General features: G+C 38.3%; 1 protein-coding gene across 4 annotated transcripts in view; it reads left to right on the top strand.

The window, feature by feature from the left end:
• LOC111154236 (serpin B11-like) overlaps positions 1-20,814 on the top strand; it is a 103,259-nt gene extending 82,445 nt beyond the window's left edge. For 3 of the 4 annotated variants that reach the window (XM_022513715.1, XM_022513718.1, XM_022513716.1), the window contains one exon: positions 19,721-20,814. In XM_022513715.1, coding sequence (XP_022369423.1) covers positions 19,721-20,125 — 405 coding nt within the window. In that variant the 3' untranslated portion in view covers positions 20,126-20,814. Of the gene's footprint in view, positions 1-1,316; positions 1,579-6,737; positions 6,923-7,931; positions 7,992-9,050; positions 9,180-9,831; positions 9,950-16,378; positions 16,522-17,444; positions 17,601-19,720 lie in introns of those variants that run through there. The other variant, XM_022513717.1, reaches the window with a different exon arrangement.
• The last annotated feature ends 412 nt before the right edge of the window (positions 20,815-21,226 follow it).

Genomic DNA, 21,226 nt, shown 5'->3' with positions numbered 1-21,226 from the left:
TTACTGGGTGTCCTTCCTCCTGGAAGGAAAAATTGAATGGAGTGTAAGAACTTTTCTAGTGGGGAAAATAACAGGGTTTCCATATAGACTAAGGGTGAAAAAGATCTTCTTTAATCAGTTCAATTCTTAGATAGCAAAAAAGCTAAGAAAATTAGTCCTTTTTTTTACTAGCTCTGAAAAGAGATGAAAATAAGCTGACAAAGTAGAGGATTAATTCTAACCATGGATACAAGACTTCTAAGCGATGGAAGCCCCCAGTCAGAAGGAGCTCACATTGGAAAGTACTTGCTCTGAGCAAAAAACCAAAAAGCCCCCCAAAACCCCCCAAAAATGACTGGACAGATTTAGCACTCTTCTTAGTTCTGTATGATTAGTTGTATATATACAATTGTTTTTATGTGACTCTTATGGGCATAATGGATATTAGGGCCATAATTTTAAATATACTTCCTCTGGTTCTTGTGTTTTTCACAGTAGTTGATGGGTGTGTGTGTGTGTGTGTGTGTGTGTGTGTTTAAGATTTCTTTTTTTAAGTGATCTCTACACCCATTGTCAGGCTCGAACTCACCACCTTGGGATCAAGTCTCATGTTCTAACTGAGCCAGCCAGGTATCCCTAGAATGGTTGAGTTTTGACTAGAAGAGAACATACTGCACACCTACAATATGAAGAAAAATCACTGGCCAAAAGGACTTTCTGTTGTCATAAGTGCAGTGTAGTGTCTGCCATCATAGTTTATGTCTGGGCAATCGTATCCCCCTGGGGAGGCTGGGCTCTATTACATGGGCAAGGATAGCCTCTGGGAAACTAGGCTTGTCTCATAGTGCTGATTGTGGCTACTGCACAGCCCAAACATTTTTTTTGTCTCTAGCTTTAATGTCTACCCCTAATCTATAATCTTTCTTGCATGGTGCTGAATCATACCACTGAACTCACTTTAGGTAGGGGTGGCTTGCTGCTCCTACCAAGCTTTTAAACTGAAACCACAGAATAAGTCCCGTTTGAGCTCATTGTTAAATCCTTTTTATGGGATAGGAATTACCTGTGAGCAGAAGCTCCTTACAAAAACATACTCCATGTAAGAGAGCTCAGAAAGTCTTGGGGTGAATGGGCCTCAGGCCAGGAAGCATCCATCATGGCTAGAGTGTTTCTTTCACAGCTGGGATCTTTCCTGTTGAATCACTCTCTGCCATCCATACTGAAACAGCAATCTTTGGAATTTTGAATATGGTGTTGCCAACTTGAATGTTTCCCAGTTACTCTTTTTAGAAAGACAGCTTATTTTCTTGAATAGAGATTAGGTTTGTAAATGTGTCCTCATTAGCAGGGAAGAATTGGGCACTTCTCCAGAAAGCGCTGGCCATCCCAAGAGTCTCCTGGATGCAGAGCAGCTCTGGGTGGCCTTTAGAGGGAGTTCCGTCTCAGGGCTGTCCTTTCTGCCAGGCGGATGTAGAGCTGAATCACTAAGGACACAATGGAAAGGGAGGGGCAAAAGTGAAGCCTTTATATTTCCTCTTCAGGGACACAACTCACATCACACCTGCCAAATTGTCCACTGCACTCTGGAAAGCAAAAAAGGTAAAGAGAAGTATTTCTGTACTTCATTATTTTAGCTATGCTTGTTGTCTTAGAGGAGCAGATAAGAGTAGTAGAATACGGCAGTTGGACAGGTGTGTAATGAACCAAATGAGCATGAAGATTATTCTTTGATTGAGTGTGGCTTTTGCTGATATCTTGATGAATACATTAACATGTTTGTTAATACATTAACATTGATGGTGTGCATTTTTTAAATCCTTGAGGCAGGCTGACTTAATTTCAAGCCTCTTATTTGTTTAGCAGAATAGATCTCTGTTGATGTTTTCTACTTACTAATAACCCTTATTCAGAGCAGAGCTCGTTACACATGGCTCTGGCCTCTGTGTGATGAAACTTTTCTTAGTTCCTTAGAAGATTTTAACTGCATTGGAGTGGCCTTATTAATAACTTGACCTGTTGGAAAGAATGCCTTACAATGTTCTGTTCTCTTGCAATATTTAGTGACAGTATCCCCTTTTAAGATATGTTTCTTCCTCACATTTCCTGAATAGTTCTTCTTTCTTCTAGAAATCCTCCTTCTTAACCTGGAAGGGCTGCAGCCTTGGGCATCCTTTTACTGTTTTTCTCCCATAAGAGCTTCCAGATGACACATTCCTTTTGCTTGGGAGGGATTTTTCTCTGTCTGAAAGCAGACAGAAGTGTACACTAAAAAAATTTTCTGCCATTCCTTCCTTCTTTGGGAGCTCACTTCAAAGTTCTTCCATGGGTTTGTGCATCTGCAGTAGGGCTCTGTGTGACTTGGGACTTACGTCTTTCATGGTGTCCTCTTTTCTTAAACCAACTGCATAAATTAGACTAGAAATTAGACTAGAAATTGTAAAATATTTATACTGTTGATTTCTCTAATGCATATCCATTATTGCATGATTGTGCAAGACATGGATCATTTCACAGGTAGGTTTTCCCTACCCTCAAGAATGCTAAGTCTAGTGAGGAAGACTAACCTATTCAGTTAATAAGAATCTGTATATTCATCCACACATTTGTGCGTCAGTGTCTCACAAAGACAACCACTCAGATCTAGAGGAAACAGTCAATTAAGGTTATTGCATAAAATCCACTGAACACAAGATTAACGTGGATACTCTGTTGTGCTAACAGCCAGAAGGGTGAAATTTCGGAAAATGGATGATGAAAGTAGAGCTCTTAAGAGTTAGGTTAATGACAGTGAAAACTCTGTCTTGCAAATAAATGTGCCAAATACCAAAGGTCATGCATTAATTCATAGTATATATTCCCAGTGATTTTTGAGAAAAACCTAAACCTAAATCTTTTCTTCTTGGTGCTATGAATTAAATGCTCGAAGAACTAGAAGATCTCATTGCGAAGTGAGGAAAATAATACCATATTTTAATAACCATTAACTATTAGAGTAAACCTATTGATACCTTGTATCTTAGGCTAAGTTTCTTAATTTTTCTGGTAAGATGCTATCCTTATAAAATAGGGATAATAATGGTGATGCCATAAAAATAAAACCATTTTACCTAAACTAAAGCTTGTTATCTGAGTAGTATCCAATGGCAAGTGGAAAGAGCATGGGTTTCAGAACAGAGGGGCTGGTGTTCAAATCCTGGCTCCCCCACTTACAGTGTGTGAATTCCTAAACCCTCATTGTCTTGTCTTCAAAACTGGGGTAACATGATCCATCTTGTAGGACTTACATTCTGAATAATGTATGCAGTGCTTGGCACATACACGAAATCTGCAATTCAGTCATTTCCTTTACAAAGTAATCTCACACAGGTGTGTAAAGGGGTGTGTGTATTGATGCCCATCATAGCTCTTTTGCTGATGGTGTAGAGGAGGAGGCCATTTGGGTGTCTGCCTCTGGGGAGTGGATAGGCAAAATGTGGAAGCACAAAAACACAGTACTTACAAGCAACAGAGGATGTTTCCAGAGTAACCTGGATGAGTCTTAAAAATGTAGTACTCAGTGAAAAATAAATTATTTAATGTAAGCTCATTTTGAAAATGAAAAATGCATAAAATAAGGAAGCATTTTTAAGGACACATGTAAATAAAAGAACATGCTTTAAACAAATGATAAGTGTCGTCTGCGGAGATGGAGGAGAAAGGAAATGAATTGGGTTGAAGTCAATAAGCAAAGAAGAGAATTATGGCCCAATGATGGCTGTGCCAAGAAAACCAAGGGATATGATTACTTCAGTCCTCTATGCTTGTGGTTAAAAAAGAAGAAAGAAGCAAACAGATTAATAATAGAAGAGTGCATAGGGTGCCTGGGTGGCTCAGTTGGTTGGGGGAATGCCTTCAGCTCAGGTCATGATCTCGGGGTCCTGGGGTCAAGTCTGCATCAGGCTCCCTGCTCAGTGGTGAGTCTGCTTCTCCCTCTGCCCCCTCCCCCTGCTTGTGCTCTCTCTCTCTTTCGCAAAAATAATTTTTAAAAAATCTTTAAAAAATAAAAAAAATAATGTAAGAGGGCATGGCTCACATGGGTGGTCTATCAGTATATCCCCGCATCCTTTCCCTAGGTGCCTCCCTAACTGTAGGGCTACTTAACTCTTCTATAAAGGCAGGCTTTTTATAATGACAATGTGACATAGATTTAAGAAGAATAAAGTTTACATTTACTTCTGAATCTGAAATTGCATTCTAGATCCTGACTCCATTAGCTAACTCTATATACTGAAATGCAGAATGCAGTATGAAGAGAGTAAGGTTTGGACATGCTTCATTATTGGACCAAAATCAGTTTCTTATTAAAGCAACAAAATAAAGAACTTTCAAGGATGTTATTATTATTAGACCTGTTACAGAGAACTCTATTACAATTAACTTGAAGAACAGAGTCCTGTTAAAGGTATATGCTAGTATTTTCATTAAATAAGATTAGTAAAACTTTTGTGTTATGTACCTTTAAAAAAAAAAACTGTCGGGAGCAAAGAAAAGTACAGTCCAGGCTTGTTATAATATAACTTCTAGGCTCTGTTATACTATGCCGGGTGGTCTGATGAATGGAATAGTTAGCGTCTAGTCCTTAATGATTATTTTAGGAGAACCAACTTCAATTATAGGGATGTGTCATCACCATTTTTGCCATATAAATTTGGTGGGTTATTATTTTGAAAGTCCATGAGTGACATGTTTCCTTTCAGTCTCTCTCTGCCTGAGAAGTGCTGAGCTGTGCACTCCCCTCCCAGCTCCGGATCTGAGGCCTTCACCCTAGGCCTTGGCTTTGTTTGGCTAATAAGGTGCAAAGCCCTATGTTTTAGGGACAGGTGTGACACTAACGCCTAAATCAGTAACCCAACAGTGTCACACCCCAGAGAACACACTTCCAGTGAGCTCAGCTCGGATATGTACTCTCTGAAAACAAGGCAAGTTAGTAACTAAAATAAACATACCAGGTGGCGGTCACAGCCCGGCTGTCTATCATAATAGCCTGGAGAATATAGGCCTAGACTTGTGTTCTACAAGAGTGCACAGCTATAATCTAGAAGATGAGAGGAAGAGGAATGAAGTCGCCCCATATCGCTGGGGGACTAAATGAGGGAAGAAATGTAGGCTGGGCTAGAAATGTGTGAGTGTGAGGTAGGTAGGCTACTTGGTTCTAGCAGACATGGTGTATAAAGAAATCCTGAAAGAAATCCTGCAAGTAACAGAACACTCAGTCAAAACGAGTTAAAGTATAAGGAAACATCATCTCACACGACAAGAAATCCACGGCAGTACAGATCCAGGACCAGTTAATCTGTCTACTCAGTTAATCCGTCTACTCAGTTCTGTCCTCCTTTCCTCTCTGCCATCTGACTTACCCTCTTGGGCTGGCTATGTCACAGTCACACAATAGCTGTCATGACAGTAGTCATGTGAAGACAAAACAGCTCTGAGAAAGAGAGGGCTGGCTTCCCCCTGTGAATCTTTTATCAAAGGGAGGCCTCTTCTAGAAGCTCTGCAGTGACTTTTGTCCTTATTGGCAAAAATCATGGCACCTTCAGATCTTTAAAATTCTATTTATTTCCCCCCAAACGTGAGTGAGGAGTAATTGAAAATATTATATATTTAAAGGGTACAATGTAATGATTTCATACACATCAACATTGTGGAATGTTTCCCAAGATTACATCCATCACCTTACATAGTTAACTGTTTTTTTTTCTTTTCCTTTAGTCAGAATGCTTAAGATCTACTCACAGCAACTTTGTACTATACATTACTGTATTATTAACTGTAGTCACCATGCTGTACATTAGAACCTCACAATTTCTTCTTATAACACAAAGTCTGTACCTAATTAGTCACTAATGTGGGATAGAGAATTATCTCAATTGGCTTTAGCCAGTCAAGTCTTGCTCCTGGGGCATGGAGCAGGCATGAAGGTGTGAAGCCTTCTCTGAAGTACATGGCTAAGTGGAAGTTGCTTCATGAGATCTTTGTTTTCTTAGCAAAGAAGAAGGGAAGGGAAGGGCTGAACAGCAGGCATTCAATTTTTTTACTGAGCCATCTAGGGAGAATTTGAAGGTATCTGGAAATAGAAAAGTGTTCTCCTCCTATGAGGCTGTGAAGGTAGGCAGTCTAGTGGGACAGCATTTTATTTGGCTGAGCTTGTGTAACTTGAAAATTTTCTTCTTTTATTTTTAACATTTATTTGAGAGAGAGAGAGCGAGAGAGCACACGAGTGGGGGACAGAGGCAGAAGGAGAGGGAGAAGCAGACTCTCTGCTGAGCAGGGAGCCTGATTCAGGGCTCAATCCCAGGACCCCGAGATCATGACCCAAGCTGAAGACAGATGCTTAACCAACTGAGCCACCCAGGTGTCCGAGCTTGAGAATTTTTCTGTGCAAATTCCAGGATGAGGGGGAGTCTGATGGTATGGATGGTAAGAACACAAAAACCGAATTCCTTCTGCTCTTTTGTGGCAAACAATTTTAAATGTACACAAATTATAGTGAGACAGCTTTGAACTACTGGTTGAAAGGAACAGAATCTTTATTCATTAGAATCTGCAACTAATCCCCACCTCTGTCATTTACAGATTTCTCGAAAACTAGAATATGTAATTTTTCATGAAACAGTGTGCCCAGACTCTTAAATTCATGAAATTAAGTAACTGAACCCCAGAGATTATCTGTATTTCCAAGTAATATTCTTGGATGTTTTTCTCCCATCTGTTCTCAGATAGTGCTGGGCATAAAATGGATTCCCTCAGCACAGCAAATGTTGAATTTTGCCTTGATGTGTTCAAAGAGCTGAACAGTAACAACGTAGGAGATAACATCTTCTTTTCACCACTGAGCCTGCTCTATGCTCTAAGTATGGTCCTCCTTGGTGCCAGAGGAAACAGTGCAGAGCAGATGGAAAAGGTATGGAACACAGCTAAGATTTCCCTGTAGCCTAGAGGTCTTCTGTGTACCCCTGTGTGTCAGCCAGATGCTCACATCTTTATAGCAAGGAAATTCTGCCGTCTTGTGAAAGGAGAAATGTTTGGGAAAATTGTATTTCTTAAAATGAATAATAGCTTAAATAATGCAATAGTGATAATACAAATATCATAACACATATAACACAGTCCCTTCCCTTTGGTGCTCTCATGCATTCATTTCTGCAGTTTACTTTTTCAAGATTTATATATGACAGAGAACATATGTGAGGTACATAAACCTTAATGACACTTTAAAAGCTCTCAAGTTTTTAAAAATATTCATGAGTACAGTTGAAGCTCATAGGAGCCCTGTGTAGCAGGTAGGGCTTATTATCTCCCTTTTACAGGGGGGGAAACTGAGAGACTAAGAGAAAAGGGGTGATTTTTCAGGTTACATAGGCTGATACGCAGTGATTTTTTCCATTTATATATTTTTAATTGCTATGGAAAATCTAGATAAACATCACTAACTACTCCTAGAGTACTCACATACCGTATTATTGTTTGCCCTTTATTTCTTTACTCCATATTTTGATGCAATTTCATGATTTTCTTGCTCTCAAAATAGGTATTGTACAGGGACACCATGTAATGTTTTACATGAACCCCAGATGGTCACTGTCATAGTGAATGGCCTGAGACTGGTGGGAGGGGGCAGAAGAGCCTCGTGGACAACAGCTCCGTCCCTGAAGACTGGCAGATGGTTGTCAGGGAATATCTCTCGAGCTCGTTTTCCCAAGTGTGAAACGGGGGTGATCCTGTCTACGTATAAAGCTATCGAGAGGGCTCAGTAAGACGTGAAGGCTGAGTTCAGCCCCAAGAATATGACTAAATGTTAGCTGTTACTGTTGGTCTTTATCTGAAACGGAGGAACAGACGCTTGTAAATATTCACTTTTAGAGACTGTATGTTGCTTTTGATGCCTGTCGATCCCTGTTTTTCTCTTCTAGGTGCTTCACTTTGATCATACTTCAGAGTCATTAAAACCAGAGTTCAGGGACTCAGCTAAGGTATGATAATATCATGGCTGTGCTGTCGGATGCTCTTTAACACAAGAGCACCAAGAGATTAGAGCGCAGGGGTTGAGTAACAGCCTCTCTTTGGCCCTTAAGGGACTTAGCCGTGTCTCCCTTGATCCACTCCTTTGATCTTCCCGATAATCGCTATGGCCTATAGAGTTTACATAATGATAACAATGATAATAACGCTGATAAAGTCCCCCAGATTTTATCATACCATTTACTGTCATCCTTGCTCCAACTTTCTGTTCTTTTATGGGCTGTGCCATATATCTCCATATGGGATTGAGTCTGCCAGCTTCATCTATGGAGTGGTAGATTTTTTTCAGTGGGGGCACTGAGAAAGGATACTGATGCTTTACCTTATAGTTAGTCCCCAGGAAAACAGGGCCTGATGTTGCCCAGCCTACATTGCCTGGGACCATGATACCTGCTCTTTTCTAGTAGGAGAATTCCTTTTGAAAGCGAAATTGTATAGAATTCACATATGAAGATGGTTGTGTTTGATCGTGATTGAGAAAACACGTAAATGCATACAGGTTCACAGAATACTTGCTTCACAGAGCTCCACTTGTGAGGAATTGAAGCTCGTAGTTTGGGAAACTTTTCTTTAGGGAATGTCCTTTCTTTAGGGATGTCCTATAACGTCCTTGAGTTCAGATGCATCAGAGCTGTAGGTCTAACAGAATTGCTCCTGTGATGGGTGAGTAAGGTCCATTCAGTGAAGACCCATTGGGATCTCTTTATGAAAACTGGTGCTTTTGGACTAACCCACTGGGGCCAGCAAGTGCTTATGTGTTTTGCAATAGCTTACAATTCTGCATACAATCTGTGAGTAAGGTCACAGCGTGCTGAGATTATGGTGCTAGAGGAAATCTAGAGAAGGAACATGACTTCAATTCTCCAACTCCTTGTTTGTCAGTATTCTCTACGCTTTTATTCAGAGGCAGTCATCTTGCTCTCTACTTACTGTTTTCACATATGTATAACCCTCTGATGGCAGGAAATCAAGCAACTTAATACTCCATTCTTTGTTTACTGATGCTTCAGTGCAGCCAAGCTGGAAGGATTCATTCAGAGTTTGGAGTCTTATTCTCTCAAATCAACCAGCCAGACTCTAACTATACCCTCAGCATGGCCAACAGACTCTATGGGACAAAGGCAATGGTGTTGCATCAGGTATGTTCATATGGAATGCTGGGCCAATGCTGTCTCGGCATCCTCTAACTATCACACCATAAAATAAGTAAAGAGCAGGAAGAGCCGCGTGACATTCATCTTTAAGAGATTAAATTTGAGCTGACTTAGAGTTTCAGTGAAATGGTTTTGCCAAACTCTCATTTAAAGTTGTGAAATATCACATAAAAGTTTTATTTCCCCCCAAACCACCAAAGTTGCCCAAGAAGCAAGGTCAGGGAAGAATTACAGATACATACTCACACATGCCATGGGGAGACCTGGCTTCCCCTTAGACCTCAAACAAGCAAAATGTACTCACTCTGGTCCTTACTTGGGTAATCACTCTGAGAGATCAGAGTAGTGAGAGTGAACTGCAACTTGCCATTGTGCTTTGAGTGTTTTAGAATGAAAAATGTCAATGATATGACAGAAGAAACAACCAAACATTTCTGAACATTCCTTTTGGAAAGCTTTTTGATTTGTTTAAATCCATTTGTTTTATTAAGAATAAGTACATATGGATTCCGCTTTCTTGCAGACTTACATACACGAACTGCTTTTGTCTCTGTGTTGTATATTTTAGAAAACACAGAGCAGTAGACTTTGGCTTCCCTTACACTGTTTTTTTCTGTGATTGCTCTTTCTTTTACAGCAATATTTAAGTTGTTCTAAGAAACTCTATCAAGCCATACCACAAACCGTTGATTTTGAACAGTCTCCAGAAGAAACGAGGAAAACTATTAATGCTTGGGTTGAAAGTAAAACTAATGGTAAGAATAAGTCCCACATGTGTCTCCAAACTTTATTTGCACTGTTTTGATAGGCTGCTTGAGTCAGCGCTAACAAGGAAGCTGAGTGAAGTCCTGGACCCAACCTAAGCAGGACAAGAATGGAGGAAATGGAGTATTTTGGAATATTTGTAAATATCCTTTACAATCCTTTGTCCTAACTGGGAGCTAACTCAGTGACTCTGAGAATGAGAACACTATTTCTACTTCACAGAAGTGTTGTACATTCTGCAATTAAATTTAGTTAAATTTAAATCTACCTTTCACGATTTAAAAATAAACCTTCTAATTATCAATTTTTAAAAAAAATTGGCAGGTTAAATGTTGAGATTTAAAGATGTGTCCATTTCATTATTTAAAAATATCTAGTTAAGGAAAGATTTAAAGAAAAACAAGTAGAGAGAATACTATAACGAATCCTTATTGACCCATCACTCAGTTGCAAGATTTATTACCTAAAGCCAATCTAACAGCTATACCCTCGCACTTTTCCCCTTACCTCTTTCAGGACAGATTCCAGAAACCATCTTTTTTTCTTTTAAATAAAAGTCAGACTGAGAAAGGCAAATATCATATGATTTCACCATAAATGGAATCCATACACCTTTTAAAATCAACTTATCAACTTTTGTTAAACATACTAGTTGAAATTTTATTTGGAATGATATATATTGAATCTATAGATTTGGAGAGAATGGGCGTCTTTATAATATTCAGCTTCCAATCCATTTCCATGAAGTTTACTTCTGTTTATTTAGGTCCTCTTTAATTTTTTTTCAATGACTTTCTGTATTTCTCTATGTTAATGTCTTATATGTATTTTGACAAATGGTTTTCAGATATTTGAAGTGTTTACTAAATTTTAACTAGTATCAATTATTTCAAATTTTATTTGTTGTTGATGTAGAAATATATAATTTACTTTTGTATATTAACTTTGCTGAATTATCTTAATTCTAGTTTATATATTATTTTAGATTTTCTATAAATACAATCATTTCCTCTTCAACCTTTCTTCTTTTCTTTTCTTACTGGCTAGTGCCTGCTGTTGAATAGAAGTACTAATACTAGGCATCCTTATATTTTATCTTGTCTCTGGATTTATATCTTGTTACTGGATGGTTTTAATAATATATATTTAAGTGTAATGTTTGTTGCAGATTTTTTAAAAAAGATTTTATTTATTTATTGGACAGACAGAGATCACAAGTAGGCAGAGAGGCAGGCAGAGAGGGAGGGGGAAGCAGGCTTCCCACAGAGCAGAGAGCCCGATGCGGGGCTCTATCTCAGGACCATGGGATCACAACCTGAGCTAAAGGCAGAGGCTCACTGAGCCACCCAGGTACCCCTGTTGCAGATATTTTTGTGAACATTTTTTTCAGATTAGGGAAGTTTCTTTTTATTTCTGTTTTTCTAAGAATTTTTGAGACAAGTGACTAACCATATTATATTAAAGCCTTTTCTATATCTATTGAGCTATGATTCTCCTTTATTATGCTAATTTAGTGCATTACATTAATAGATTTTTTTAGTGTTAAACCAAACTTTTAGTCCTAAGATAAACCAAACTTGGTCATGGTATATTGTACTTTTTGTATATCACTGAGTTTGATTTCTTAATATTTTCCTTAGAAATTTTACATCTGTGCTCATGAAAGAATTTGAACTTAGTTTTTGTTTATTGAAATATTCTTGTCAGTTCAGGTACAAAGTTATACTCACTTCATGAAACTAGTTGGCAAATGTTTCTGCTCTTTTTCTAATTTCCAAGAAAGAGTTTATGTGAGGTTAGTGTGCATTTTTCTCCTTTAAATATTTGGAAGAATTCACTGGTGACCCTCTGTGCCTGGTGGGTTTTTTTTTGTTTGTTTGTTTTTGTTTTTGTTTTTGTTTTTTAAAGATTTTATTTTATTATTTGACAGAGAGAGATCACAAGTGGGCAGAGAGGCAAGCAGAGAGAGAGAGAGGAGGAAGCAGGCTCCCCGCAGAGCAGAGAGCCCGATGTGGGACTCGATCCCAGGACCCTGAGATAATGACCTGAGCTGAAGGCAGAGGCTCAACCCACTGAGCCACCCAGGTGCCCCCTGCCTGGTGTTTTCTATGTGGGAAAATTTAGAGATTTGGTTTCTCTAGCATATAGAGGTCTACTTATATTTTCTTTTTTCTTCTTGTGTAAGTTTTTGAATTTTCTTTCAAAAAATATGTCCATTTTATCTAAATTTTCATCTGTATTATCATAAAATTGCTCATAATAGCCTTATATTATCTTCTTTATGACTTTTGGATATGTAATGTTATCTTTTATTCCTGGAAATCTAAACGTGCATTTTTTCTTTTTTTTTTCTTAATTAGCCTTATTATAGATTTATAGTTTTTTAGTCTTTTCAAAGAATTGATTTCTATTTTCTCTAATATAGATTTTTTATTACATTAATATTTGTGATTATCATTTATTTCCTTCTTTTTACTATCTTGGTATTAAGTTGCTATTCTTTTTCTAGTTTCTTGAGATGAACAATTGATTTTTCAGGTCTTCCTTTTTTAATGTACATATTTGAGACAATGGATTTCCTTTAAGGTGTCACTTTAACTCCATCTCACAATTTTTCATTTATTTTATTTCCATTATTATTCAGTTCAAAATATTTTCTAATTTTCATTGAGGTTTCTTCTCTGAATCATGGGTTATTTAAAGGTGCTCTATTTCCAAAAATTTGGAAATTTTCTAGTTGTTTTTTAGTTATTAATTTTTAGTTCTGTTCTTTTATAGTCAAAGACCATAATAGTTCAATTATTTGAAATTTATTGAGACTTTTTACAGCAAAACATGTTCTGATTTTGGTAAAATTTTCATGTGCACTTAAAGATAATGTCTATTCTTTACTTATTGGGAGAGATATTTAATTAATTAATTAATTAATTTATTTATTAAAAAGATTTTATTTATTTATTTGTCAGAGAGAGAGAAAGAGAGAGTGTGTGCACAAGTAGGCAGAATGGCAGGCAGAAGCAGAGAGAGAAGCAGGCTCCCTACTGAGCAAGGAGCCTGATGCAAGACTCGATCCCAGGAACCCGGGATCATGACCTGAGCTGAAGGCAGCGGCTTAACCAACTGAGCCACCCAGGCATCCATATTTAATTTTATCAGGCCAACTTTGTTAATTTTGATGCCTGTGTTTGCATAGCCTTGCTTAATTTTTTGTCTGCTTTTTTTTTTAAAATCATTTACTGAAAAAGATGTATTAAAATCTTCCACTATGATTGTGGATTTTTCTGTTTCTCTGTTTAGTTATGTGCAGTTTTGCTGTGCATGTTTTGAAGCTGTGTTATTAGGTGCATAGATATTAAACTGCTGTATCTTCTCAGGGGATCAGTCCTTTCTGTATTACGAAACACTTCGTCCACCTTATCAGGTTCTGACCTTCAATTATTTTTTCTCTAGCACTGAGAGACTAAAGTAGATCTTAAATTCTTGGTTCACTTTCTGTTGTGTTTCTTCTTATCTAGGCTTGGGACAACTTTTGAAACTTCATTATACTTTGCGGGAAAAATTGTCCAGAACCCTCTGTTGAGCTCACCTGCTCATGCTTCTCCTGTCTCTGGGCTCTTTACCCCTTTTGTATTGGTTTCCTACTTCTTTGCACTCTATTTTTGGTCTTCCCAACTTTCTCATGATGTGGACGGTTTTACTCAGTTTCTCTGTCTGTTTTAGTCACTTTCTGCTCAGGTTTTTGCATCTCCATTACTTATGATTAGCAGTTGCTTCAGAAACAACCCAGTGTAGAATTAAAAAAAAAAATGTATTCAGCTTTCCTTGTAGTTCTTGCCAAGGATATTGATCTGTCATAAACTGCATTCTTATTGCCTGAAGACATCTCTTTACAACTTTTTTGATATTTTAATAATTTCTCTTTTGGTCTTTTATTAATTTCCCCTCCTTTTTTTTCTTACAGAAAATTCACTGAAGGAAACAAATATTTGCCTGTAGTCTAGATGATGACTAGATGATGACTAGTAGTCTAGATGATGACTACACCTTGAAATGTCATTTAATAATTTCCTCTATTTTTATATTTCTCATAAGTTGGCAATTAGACCTAGAAACTTGTTAAGATTCTAGTGGTTTTTGCTTATGTGTTTGTTTTTTACTTTTGACAAATATGCTTCATTGGAGGTGCTGTGTTTCCATCAGGAAAGAAATAATGTCTGGGTGTACTCCCTTTTTTATGATGTTAGTAGCCTTTGATGATAATTGCCTAGGTCCGTTATTTCATTAGGAGTTATAAAGTTGCAGTATTCTAATTCTTGCATTCCTTCTTTATAAGCTGGAATATTTCTATATGAGAAAGTTCTTCTCATAAATTATTTGGTTATTCTAAGTACAGTTCATATGAGAAAAACAAAAAAAGAATGCTGAATTCTTTCTCTTTAATACCAGTTTCAAAACTACTTTTTATTCCTTCTAGCATCCTTCAAAGATAGAGTTTTATTTTTTTTAAAGACTTATTTATTTATTTGAGAAAGAGGGGGAAGGTAGGGGAGAGGGGGAAAGAATCTTAAGCAGACTCTGCACTGAGCATAGAGCCTGATGTGGGGCTTGATCTCACAATCCTGAGATCGTTCTTTAAACCAAAACCGGGAGTCAGTTGCTCAACCAACTCTACCACCAGGTGCCCCAGCCACTGAGTTCTCTTTTTAAGTATCCTTATGAATTCATAATTTTAAACATTTTGAGATGTTTCAATTTATTTGCCCTTTTTAGTCAGGAGTCATGTCTTTATATTGGCTCCTAAGTTCTTTTGACACTACCCTGCAGAATTTGATTGCTTCCTCACTTTCCAACTTGACCAGGGTTCCAGGCTCATGTCCTGCTCTTGACCTAGAATTACTTACTTCTCAAGGGGATCCTGAATCATTTTAATGAGTAATGATACTTAGAGACCATAAATCTGGGTACAAGAGTACTCATTGAAACTGGCTTGGTTATTGTTTATAGGCCTTCTCAGTGATTTTATATATATATTTTTAGATGAAATACAGCATAATTTCTTACTGATATGACCAGTTCAAATACAGATTCATAGGATTTTTACTTAACGCCCCCCTTTTTATATATATTTCTCTTTTATCTTGTGTCAAAAATTCCAGATTCCAGTGTCACCAAAATTATTGCAAAATCACATCATTTAACATAAGCATGGTCTCAAAGCAAGAATACTAATAAAATATAACAGTATCTTAAGATATTTTTTTCAGTTCTTTCTGTCCTTAGGCTATATCTATCCAACTAGAGATGTACCAATTACCATGTTGGAAATAATCTGTCTCTGTGTGGTTGTGCCACCACCTCATTGTACCAATAGTTTCTGAGGTTTAAGAATGTAGACAATCATATTCCTTGATATAGGAGAGAATTAGATTTATTGAGTAACAAAATTAGGATGAAATAACAAAGTATTAACATTAAAGTATTAGAGCTAATTGCATTTATGAAGAACATGTCAGTGATATAAATACTTTTCTGAGAATAAAGACCACATTTCTAACATATTTGTATCTTACTATTTCACTTACCAGCGATAAACTCTCAACAGTATTTTCTTGATTGATGGATTGATAGATGTTATTCAAGCTTAGTAATAGATGACCAGGTTAATATGTATTTATTCAGTTCTTTGTATTAAGTTGGAAAATGCTTGGAAAGGTCTACAGATTTTTCAGATCTGTTAATTTACTTAGAACAGTAGTGGAAAAATTAAGCTTAGAGTCTAATGTTCTGGATGTCCCTATGTTTCCAATTGTAAGATTATATTCCAAAAAGGTTTTATAAATTGCAGTGCACCAGAGTGCACCAAGAAGACTTGGAGTTCAATCTAATTGGTATATCTGATTGCATATTTTGTATAAATTCTGATTTTCAGGTATGTATTTACTTTAAGTCTTGGTATATACTTGAAATGCACTAATTGCTAGGACATTGTAAGAATGATGTTTTGAATACTTAAAATATTTAGGTGTGGTGAGGTGTTGGCAAATATAAAGCCTGATAAATATTAGAAGGAAGCCATAAGAGATTATTAATATTTTTAAATAAGCAGTAATGTATAGAAAAGCATTGGGTATAACTAGGTATAAGACAAGTTGATCATTAGTTAATATACTAACTACTCCCTAGATGCCATCTTCTGATTAGAAATGACAAAACATTCAATTCTTGGACATAAACTTCATTTGACAAGGATAGTCTTGATGGCCAGGAGATAAAGTAGTTCTCCTGGCATCTCAAATTTATAACTAACCTTAAAAAAGAAATGGTTCCAAATTTCTAGTCACTGTTCAACTCTGTTATTAATAAACCCAAGTTCAAATCCAAATACATTATCTGGGGTTTTTTTTTATTATTATTATAAGGAAAAGTCACAAACCTCTTTGGAAAGGGAACAATTGACCCTTCTTGTGTAATGGTCCTGGTGAACGCCATATATTTCAAAGGACAATGGCAAAATAAGTTTCAGGAAAGAGAGACAATTAAAAGCCCTTTTCAGCTGAGTGAGGTAAGTATTTTGTTTTCAGACTAATGACAATTTCCAAAGAATGCAATAATCACTTAAGGACAATTTAGAAAATTTTAGTGAAAATACTGGTTTAGGTTTCCATAGGTTTCTTTGTGTTTTTTATGAATTTTATTTTCATGGAGGTGACAGTGACCTTTCTCACAGGGCACCTAGCTGGAGCCTTTGGACACTGGAGCCATCCTGCAGAGAAGAGAGCCTGCTCTCTCCTCACTCTTCCCCTATCCACACGTTCTCTCCACATATGCTGTGGTTGTTATCTCAGCACAATAGAACTATCTATATTGTTTTTCTCCTAGACAGTCTCCAATTGGATTAAAAAAGAAAATGATCCTATGATGTCATTTTTCCACACAAATCACTTTAGGTGGTAATGTTGGCTTTGTTTTGAGAAAACATTATTGTTATTATATATATTACTATACATATGTATTTTATATATAGATAATTATATATATTATTTGAGCTAGTTAGGCTCTAACAATGGCTTATTTTAAAATAAAAAACAACCTTTGCAAAGGGAAGTAATAAAGGGTTACTTTATTGTTTATATTTTCCCCATGCCTTTAGTGTTTTTTATTTTATTTTATTTTATTTTATTTTATTTATTTATTTGAGAGAGAGAGACACACAGCAAGAGAGGGAACACAAGCAGAGGGAGTGAGAGAGGGAGAAGCAGGCTCCCTGCCGAACAGGGAGCCCAGTGTGGGGCTGGATCCCAGGACCCTGGATTCATGACCTGAGCGGGAGACAGACGCTTAATGACTGAGCCACCCAGGCGCCCCATCTATGCCTTTAGTGTTAATGCAGATACTCATGTTAGGCAAAAAAAAAATCAGTGTATATGCATGTACATGCATATATGTAACTATTCTACCTAATTACATCCTCTTTTTAAAAAATAGGGTAAAAGTGTGCTTGTGGAAATGATGTATCAAACTGGAACATACAAATTAGCCTTCATAAAGGAACCGCAGATGCAAGTTCTCGAGCTGCCTTATGTTAACAACAAACTAAGCATGATTATTCTGCTTCCAGTAGGCACGGCCAGTCTAGAACAGGTAAAGAATGCTAATGTGCAGAGAACGCATGTGTGCTTGAACACCCCCCCCCCAAATATGGGTACTCTGTGACATTAGTGTGCTCATTCCCTAATTCAGTCACACTGTGGGTTCAGTGGGATTGCCCCAGGGGCTGTGAGAGGGAGGGGGACCCTGGTTCCTGCCTTCAGGACAGTGTATTTTGGGGGAATAATTTATTCTTACACCAAAGAGGGCACAAGGAGGCAAAAGTGCCATCTTGTACAAGTACCACACCTACTGGTTACTTGACACTTGGGAAACCTCATTCCGTAGTAATGAAATTGGAATGCGACTTAGGGTCTTAGGCCACAGAAATCTGATTAAGCCATCTTCCCTCTCAGGAGCAGTTTTTCCAGCCCAGTTATGACATGCTTGAGCTAGCCACTCTTATTAGCATCCTGGTTTTGTGGGGGAAGTGAGTGTCACAGCCACTAAGAACAGGATATGGTGGTGGCAGGAGTTTGGGTCTAACCCCCTATCCCTGGCTGCTGCCAACGCTGCTCAGCACAGAAGCAGGCAAGCCGCTGACCTGAGTGACTACACTTCTACTCCGGCCTTGCTGGGACTTCCCAGTTTTCTGCTGGAGTGACAAACAGTTTCTTAGGAGACCAGCTGTGCTTCTGGGATCTCGGGGAAGCTGAGGTACGCCCACAGCTGGGATGGCCACAGTCAGGGATTTCTAAGTCAGGAAGGAAGTGCCTGCTAGAGATTAAACAGTATGGAAAGCAGGTGGGGGATAGGGAAGGCTTCTTGAAACACCTGAGTTGGGATGTATGCGTTGGGATCTCTAGGAAGAGAAGCGTGGCCATGGCCACAAGAACAGGTGTGATACTGGTGTGGCCAATTCAGAGGGGTGGGGACCTCTGGTTGCCTGTGGCGGGCTGCCATGGGAAGTTATTTGGAGGCAGATAGCATTTTGGAAGCCATTCAGAAGCGGTCTTTATCAGCTTGTGATACATTCATTTATTTGTTCATTTATTCATTCTGTACCAAACATTGTTTACTCTATGTTGAGAATTCTAGTGGGTTCTAGAACACAGACAAATGTGTGGTTTCAAAATACAGAGTTACAAATATCACGTAACAAGTGCCATGATAAACTCTGCTGAAAGTCTCAAGTAAGTAGAGAGAGTAGAGAATGAGTAACTCAGGATGGCTCCTAGGATAATCTCAATGCCTCACTGGAAGAGTGGAAGTTGAGTGAGTGGAATTTGAGCAAGTGGAACAAGGGTACTCTGTTGTTCTAACCAGAGCAGAAAGCACATGCAAATGCCCTAGAGACCTGAGGCCCTGAAGCAGATTTATATCATGAAGTCATGGTAACTTGGATGAGGGAAGAAGAGGATGAAAGGAGAAGATAGTTAGGAAGAAAAACCACCTTTACTTTATATTTGATGGTATATTGTCAGGATGGAGAGAAGGGGGCCCAATGTTTTCAACTCTCATGGTCGAATGATGGGGTTTTAGATGCCATTTTGGAGCTGTGTGGAGGGCTGGCTGGAGGGTTTCAAATGCCCAAGGGGAGAGCTTACACAAGATTATGGCACTGGGGGGAGGACGACAAGTGGGATGTGAGGCTGCATGGCTAGGTGGGGGCATGAAGGGGCGTGTAGAGCTGAGCTTCAGGGGTATAGTGGAGGAGGAGTGGAGGGACCTGAAGCAGAGCGGAGCCATGGGATGCTGGCGTCACAGAATCCAAAGGAGACGCAAATTCATAATAGAAGGTGTGGCGAAATGTTTCAGGTTTGAGAACCAAGAAGAAGTGGTGAATTCACCCAGGACACGCAAGGAATCCAGAGGCCAGAGAGGGAGTGTAGGTGAGGCCTACATGCTGAGGGAAATAAAGCAGAAGACTGTAGGATACACATTTGAGACCTTGACTTAGAAAACGTGGATAAAAGATAGTAGAACAGGGAAGACGTGGCTGAGTGTGAGATTCTATTTCTTTTTTCCAGATGGGACTGGAGCACATTTTCAAAGTAGAAAAGAAAGAAAGCAATACATTGAATCATTCACACTGGGACTTATAAAACAGACAGCATTTAATACAGAGAGCATGTGTTTGGCTCATGCGGACTCATCTGTGTTTTGTCTCTCAGATAGAGAAGCAGTTGAACGCGAAGACATTTTACGAGTGGACCAGCTCTGCTAACATGGTGGAGAGGGAAGTTGAAGTACACATCCCCAGATTCAGGCTTGAAATCAAGTATGAGCTAAATTCCCTGCTAAATTCTCTAGGCATGACAGATATCTTCAACGAGATCAAAGCAGATCTTTCTGGAATATCACCGGTTGATGGCCTGTATTTATCAAAGGTCATCCACAAATCATATGTGGATGTCAACGAAGAGGGCACCGAGGCGGCAGCAGCCACTGGGGACAGCTTCCTTGTGAAAAGACTCCCCATTCGGGCTCAGTTCCTGGCAAACCACCCGTTCTTGTTCTTCATAAGGCACAGCCATACCAACACCATCCTCTTCTGTGGCAAGCTCGCCTCTCCCTAAACAAACAGGCTTGAGCAAGGTGCAGAGTCATAGAGGAGGTGCAGGGACAAACCCATGACTAAAAGCAGTTCATCCCCCCACACCTCTGTACCTCACTTTGCTCATCTGCAAAATGGGCTTATGATCTCTCTCAACTTATACCTTGAATTGGTGAACCTTAAGATTATGGAAATCATGGAAGAAGGTACATTTACAAAAAAGATCCTCTAGTTCTCTTGTCTTTGGAGCTTCATTTAAATGTTATCTGGGTGACATAATCAAGTCAATGAGACTAGTTTGAAAGGGTTCAATTTGTTTGACTTGTATATATCCATGACCTCTTGAATAAGTGACCAATCTACTACCTTCAGAAAACCAATTTCAGGGCTTCAACTTTGATGGGATTTTTAAATATTGTAATTTTCCTTGTATGTATAGATGCATCATGAATTTTAGTTCAAAATTCTGTATTCACTATAATAAATACATAAAATGCTTTCAATTCTTTAAAGATTTTTAATATACCACAGCAATTAAATGACTTACAAAGGGAGACTAAATAAGGAGAAGTCTAATTCAGTGAACATTTTCATGGAATTTTTGGTCAAATATTTTCAGCCCTTTGAATAATAGATTTTCTTTTTGCCTCTCTCTCCCCCTTCCTTTGTTCCTTCCGTCTTTGCTTCATTCATTTTCTCTCTCCTTCCCTTTCTCTCTCTCCTTCCATCCTTCTTTCTTTTTTCAATAATGCAGTGAGTAATAGTTCAGAGTAGCAAAAACCAGAGATCGGATTTTTATTAAAAAAGGATTTTTATTTAAAACATTTGAAAAAACTTCTTAAAGAGAAATCCTTCTTGTTTTCTATCCAAGATGACATGAGGTAGTAATCAGATAATAATGGCCATGATATATTTACTGCCTTCTCAGTGCCCTCTTGGTAAGTACTTCCTTCCAGAACTCTCTTAGAGATGTGAGCAAAGCAGAGGATCCTTTCAATTCTCCCTTCCCTAACCTTATCTTGAAAGAGGCAGTCCAAAATCAGCCAATGCTTCCCTCCTGAGATGCTGGGACACCCTCTTTTACCATTGGCAGTGGTGGCAGCTGACGATAGCTTTTCTTTCC

This window comes from Enhydra lutris, unplaced genomic scaffold (assembly GCF_002288905.1).
Source record: "Enhydra lutris kenyoni isolate GAN:26980312 unplaced genomic scaffold, ASM228890v2 scaffoldscaffold36, whole genome shotgun sequence".
Classification (NCBI taxonomy): Eukaryota; Metazoa; Chordata; class Mammalia; order Carnivora; family Mustelidae; genus Enhydra; species Enhydra lutris.
This window is presented reverse-complemented; position numbering and strand designations above follow the sequence as displayed.